General features: G+C 42.4%; 1 protein-coding gene across 1 annotated transcript in view; it reads right to left on the minus strand.

Moving 5' to 3' along the window:
- lig1 (ligase I, DNA, ATP-dependent) overlaps nucleotides 1–6,625 on the minus strand; it is a 43,209-nt gene that overhangs the window by 11,050 nt on the left and 25,534 nt on the right. The window contains exons 21-23 of the mRNA XM_025052454.1: nucleotides 6,219–6,329; nucleotides 3,795–3,866; nucleotides 458–602 (exon numbers count right to left, since the gene is read on the minus strand). Of these exons, the coding sequence (XP_024908222.1) occupies nucleotides 458–602; nucleotides 3,795–3,866; nucleotides 6,219–6,329 (328 nt within the window). The remainder of the gene's footprint in view (nucleotides 1–457; nucleotides 603–3,794; nucleotides 3,867–6,218; nucleotides 6,330–6,625) is intronic.

A 6,625-nucleotide genomic window follows, 5' to 3' on the forward strand; every position in this document is an offset into this window, starting at 1 on the left:
CTCCCCAGTATTCAACACACCAACACACACACAAACACACAGACACACACATCATCATCATCATCATCATCATCATCATCATCAGGAAGAAGGAGGTTCGGGGGGAGAGGGGAGGGGTCGGGGGGGGGGCTTCACAAAGTAATGTTCTCTCTAATAAACTGAGTAAGAAACAAAAAACACAAACTCAATTACACAACTCACAGCTTCAATCTCTGTTATACACACACACACACACACACACAATTTACACACGAACGCCGAGACAACGACGACGACAACAACAACAACACCCACCTACGCAACAAAACGATTTGAGAGGAAGACGAGGAGCCAGAACAGTCGGTTTGAAGAACGCAAAAGTTCAAGATGGAAAGAAGGAAGAAGAGGAAGAGGAGGAGGAAGAGGAGAGAGAGAGGCACAAAAAAACACAAACACACAAACACAAACACACACCCACCTCGAACCGACTGCTCCAGGAACTCGGCGATGGTGTCGGTGTTGTTGGAGTTGATGGATCGGGCGAACACAAACTCTCCCTCCACCTCAGAGAAGCTGTCCTTCAGGAGGGACCGACGCCGAGACAGCGGCTGCCGCACCAGGGACTACACACACACACACACACACACACACACACATATAAACAAACAAACAAACAAACAAACACAGAGAGAGGGAAACACATGTATCATTACAAACGGTGAAGAATTTATCATTACATCCATTTCCTGGTCGTAGCTCGGAGCTTTACAATGACAAGGATGAAATGCCACCACGTCTGGTTTCACACACACACACACACCGATACACACACACTAAACCACCCACACAACCAACCAACAACATCAGGAATCTCTAGTCTGCAGAGTTGGAGTCGACGACAGAGAGAAAGTTAGCATCTCTGCTCATGTTTACAGGAAACACCGCAAAGTTTGGAGGAAATGATCCTGACGTCAGCGCCGCAGACGGACGTTTACTGAGGAGCCACGGACGACCGGGACAGACCAGCAGGTCCGTCCAACAAACGATGAGATCAAGGTTGACAAAGTTCAACCGTGGGTCACGTGACGTCACAAACAGTGTGAATAATGTTCACGTCCTCAGACGACACCACGCTGTGAGAACGACTCTGACACATTTTCCAGTTGGAGAGAGGGAATTACAGCAGCCATGTCTGATTGGGCGGTCGCCTACAGACCATTACATGGACCACGAACCACTACGTGGACCACAAACCATTACAGGGACCACGAACCACTACGTGGACCACAAACCATTACAGGGACCACGAACCACTACAGGGACCACGGGCCGCTACATGAACAGCCGAGATTTAACAGTTCAAAGTAGAAACTGTGGCGAGTGCTCGTCAAATACACAGATTATCGTCCTCGACGCTGACAAAAGTAAAAAAAACAAAAAAAACCCTGACAATTAAAATCAGGTCCAGATTGATGTCCAGACGCAGGTCCGTCCAACAAATGATGAGATCAAGGTGTCGAAGTTCAACCGTTGGTCACGTGACGTCACAAACACAGTGTGAATAATGTTCACGTCCTCAGACGACACCACGCTGTGAGAACGACTCTGACACATTTTCCAGTTGGAGAGAGGGAATTACAGCGGCCATGTCTGATTGGGCGGCCACTCTGAGGTCACCTGCGGACCACTACTTGGACCACAAACCACTACGTGGACCACGGGCCGCGACAAATACGCAGATTATCGTCCTCGACGCTGACAAAAGTAAAAAAAACAAAAAAAACCCTGACAATTAAAATCAGGTCCAGATTGATGTTATCAAGATTTACATACAAAGAAACCAACCGTGGGTCACGTGACGTCACAAACACAGTGTGAATAATGTTCACGTACGCAGACGACACCACGCTGTGAGAACGACTCTGACACATTTTCCAGTTGGAGAGAGGGAATTACAGCGGCCATGTCTGATTGGGCGGCCACTCTGAGGTGGCCTGCGGACGGCCACAGGGACCACACTACATGGACCACGGGCCGCGACATGAACAGCCCAGACTGAACTGTTCAAAGTAGAAACTGTGGCGAGTGCTCGTCAAATACGCAGATTATCGTCCTCGACGCTGACAAAAGTACAAAAACAAACCAAACCCTGACAATTAAAATCCGCCGTCAATAACATTTTATCGTCAACCCATTGATTACGACTTAACTCTTCTTTTCAGCTGCAGACGCGGAACACAATAGAGAGTGTTTTCCTCTGCGGAGAAGAAGAAGAAGAAGAAGAAGAGGAGGAAGAGGAGGAAGAGGAGTGTGACACGGTGACATGTGACGACTTAAAACCAGTGTTTCTGCAGAAGAAACACTGATAAAAGGACTGCATTAGCACATAACTGCACAGAGGGAGCTGCTCTGCTCTTAATGACCACTCTGCCACAGCCAATTTCTATATCCGTCTAATACACACACACACACACACACACAGTGACACACTGAGTGCTCCTCTTCTTCTTCTTTATCTTTTTTTTTTTTTTCTCATCTTATTCTTCTCCAGGAAAGATTTTGGGAGTTCACTTTTTGGCCCGAGGACACTTCCACATGCAGACAGGACGAGCCAGAGATCGAACCACCGACCTTCTAATTAGTGGACAACCTGCGGGTGCACGTGTTCTGAAGCGTGTCATACAGGCTGGCTAATGGCCACGGTGCCTCGAAATAAAAAAAAATTTAAAAAATAATAAAAAAAACCTATCCAATTATTTTAATACATTTTTTCTTTCCATATCCTTAAAAAGAGCCAAAGAGACTCAGTTTGGAAAATATGGCCAAAAAAAAAAAAAAAAAAAAGTCACAGCTTGGTGTGTTCTTCAGGATCCATCACAGATTTTTTGGAAGGACCCAGAGAACCGGCAGTGACAAGAACTGCAGCTCATGGAACCGAACACTTGGCAGCAAAACGCCATTAGCATATGAGCTAAAAACAGCTAAGTGGAGCTAGCACCGCATCGATCTGGAAGAGTTTTTTTTTTTTTTTTTTTTTGGAAAGTTCATCTGAGTGAGTAGAGCGCAGTGACAAGGTAAATGAATGATTTATTTTTTTTGTAATTTTTTTTGTGTTTTTGTTTGAATATATTTCTGACTCTGTATTATATTTTCACCACTTTTCATTGTTGACTTTTGAATCATGCCAGAACGGCTGTTCTCAGTCTGGTCAGATTAGACGTGAGCTCTATCTTAATGTCAGGTCAACGTGAACAAAAAGGTCACATAAAGGTCAGTATTTCCTCAGTCGAAAATATGACATCGTTGGTCATGGTGTCATCCACGGGGATAAAAACAAAAAACAAAAAAAAAAACAAACATCTTCCATCCTGAAAGTCATGTCAAATAAACAATAAAAATTCTCATCCACTCAGACGTGACATCACTGTTATCGTTTGTAGGAAAAACGAGAATTTTCTTCAGTCGATTTCCAACTGACACGTCGTTTGGTTGTTCAACGTGTGCAACACAAACACAATCCCACACTTGGCTGCAATTACCACTGAACACCTGACACAAACACACACACACACACACACACACACACTCTGGGCTGGAATCACAATGAGTGCTACAGTCATTATCTCATTGGAGGCCTCCAGTAACGGCGTCATTGACATTCAGGGAAGTTGTCGTCTCGTCTCAGTGGACGAGGAGCGGGAAAAAAAAACAAAAAAATATAACAATACAATACACAGCAAAACACACACATTAGCCTGTTAAAAATGACAACGCCGGCGTGTCAGAGAAGGGAACTCTGGGTAATAATTTCTCACCTCGCCGTTCAGATACAGAAGGTCAAAGGCGTAGACGCAGACTTGAACTTTGATCTCTGTGGCGTCCACATCCTGCAGGGGAACAAGAAAAGAAATGGAAATTGTTTTGGAAATTTTTTTAAAAACAAATTTCAAATAAATTTAAATAATAAAAAAATATATATATATACATATATATATACACATATACATACATATATATGTATATACATATATACATGTATATATACATATATGTATGTATATATGTATATATACATATACGTATATATACATATATATACATACATACACACATATACATATATATACATACATACATATACATATATATACATACATATATATACATATATACATGTATATATGTACATATGTATGTACATATGTATGTATACACATATATATACATATATACACATATATATACATATACACATATATATACATATACATACATACACATATATATACATATATATACATACATACATATATACATATATATACATACATACATAAATACATATATATACATACATACATATACACATACATATATATACATACATATATATATTTTAAAGTTTTGTGACAAAGATTCCAAACGTCTTCATCTCCACCGCGGTTCTAAGTCACAGAGAAACTCTTTGATCTCCACAGTCGACCAGACGTTTCTCACACCTGCGTCGTCTCGTCCTGATCTGACGACGTGTCACTTCCTGTTTTGTTTCACAAAACATTCGCCACTTTTTCTCTCCCTCATCGCTGCTGCTCTCACCTCACCCCGTTTTTTTATTTTTACCTGCTTTTGTTCCCGTCTGTCTCCACAGGAACAAACAAAGCAGGTTATTTTTCCAATGAGTTCAAAGGTCAAAGAGCAGAGAGACTCAAACGCATCGCCTTCATAAACGCGATAAAAACACCGTCACCAATAAGGAGTGAAGAAAAAAAACTGCAGAGCGTCATCAATGCTCATGGCATCAAAGAGCGCAAATGAAAGCGCTCTGATTGGTCGGATTTAAAGGAAAAGAAGCTCAAACTGAAGAAGTAAATAAAGACGATTTGAGGCGTTTTTTTTTTTTTTTTTTTTTAAAAAAAAGCTTCCACAAAAACCAAGGAATGAATCAAATTTCTTCCATCTCAATTGGATTTTATCAGTCGGGCATCAAACAGGACGCCTCGTCTCCGGGGCCTTCTTTGTTCACACCGTAACGTGAGACAAAAACAGGCGAAGAACAAACCGTAAGATTGACACTTTCAATTTGTCTGCAGCTGAAAATTTAATCGTCACCGGTTTCAATAACAGCTCATTTCTCCGGCGTGTGTGTGTGTGTGTGTTTCCACGTTCTCATTCTGCTTTAATTAGCCGCTAAAATCACAGAGCGCTGCAGCGGTTCTGAAGGCAGAGGTGAAATGATGTCATCAGGTAAACAACAACAAAGGTTAAAGGTTAGCTCTCCTCCCTCACCCCTCCCCTCCCCCCGCTCATTAATTAGGGTGTAATTAGTTCCTACATCAGTCGATAGTCAGCGCTGCTAACCATCGAGACAACTAACTAATCAGTTTCACTAAACCTCTTCTCAGATCACATTTTACTGTTTTTTTTTTTTTTTTTCTGCGACTTATATTCCAGGGCGACAGCAACATCCTTAGATATTCTCCATATCATCGATGGCCACAAGAGGGCCCTGTCTACACATGTGACAAGTAAAAGCTTCTTCTGCACCACCGAAAAGTCACGACTGAAACACGTCCAGAAAACGTTCGTCCATAAAACATTTGTCCATAAAGAACTAAAGAACAAAAAGACAAAAGTCAAACCGTGGAACTTAAAGTTCCTCCAGAATCGGTACCAGGAACTGATGCTGCTGAGCTTAAACACAGTTATTAACTCACAATGTCTCAAAAACAGTTTTAACAACCGTCGATTCTTCATCTTCATTTCTTTGTACATGTGTTTTTTTTCCCCCAGACATAATTTTGTGCCATTTCTTGCCCAGAAAGAACAACATTAAAAACACGAGGAAACGAACTCTTCGCAACAGTTTCCAAGGAAACAAATCAGCAGAAAGACTTTCATCACTTTCTCATCACAGCTGCGTTTTTCAATTTTGCACTTTTTTTTTTATTTCTTCCTCATTTCCTCCGTTGTCACCGTGTCGGCACAAAGACAGAAACACTTTTAGCCCAGTGTCAGCAGTGTGGCAGAAAAAGGCCCTCAGTCTGATCAAAAAAAAAAAAAAAAGACAATCTGACACGGCTGACATTTTCCATCTCAAACCTTCACTCCTACAGCCTTTGACTTTTCCCTCTCCGACTTGTCAATCTGCCTATGGCTCTGTCAGAGGAGGAGACAGGAGCAGGTACTTTTTTTTTTTTTACTCCCCATCTCATTACATTTGGCTCCACGTCACCCCCTACCTTTCTCTTCCTGGTGGTGAGAACCTGGAACGGCTGGATCTGCTTCTTCTCTCGGTCCCAGGCGACAGCTTCGGTGTCGAGGACGCAGGACACGACCGAGTCCGTCTTCACCTGTGGGACAAAGGACAGGGGTGAGAATCAGAGGAACGGAGAGAGAAAAAAAAAAAAAAAAAAAAAATCACGGAAATGTCAGACCTCTGAGGGTCTTCCGGTCCACAGGTGGTGCTAAAATCAACGACCGTCTTCTGCTGAAGTCGGCTTCATTTTGGTCAAGTTGGTGTTCGACACCAACAATCTTAGTAATTCAAGGAGGCAGGAGGTGAGGGAAGAGTAGACGGGGGTGAGGAGGAGGAGGGGGGGCCGGTTTTTGCTAGCTTCTCCGCTAACAGCTAGCCTCCCCGTCTTTT

Source organism: Cynoglossus semilaevis, chromosome 20 (genome assembly GCF_000523025.1).
Source record: "Cynoglossus semilaevis isolate Cse_v1.0 chromosome 20, Cse_v1.0, whole genome shotgun sequence".
Taxonomy (NCBI): domain Eukaryota; kingdom Metazoa; phylum Chordata; class Actinopteri; order Pleuronectiformes; family Cynoglossidae; genus Cynoglossus; species Cynoglossus semilaevis.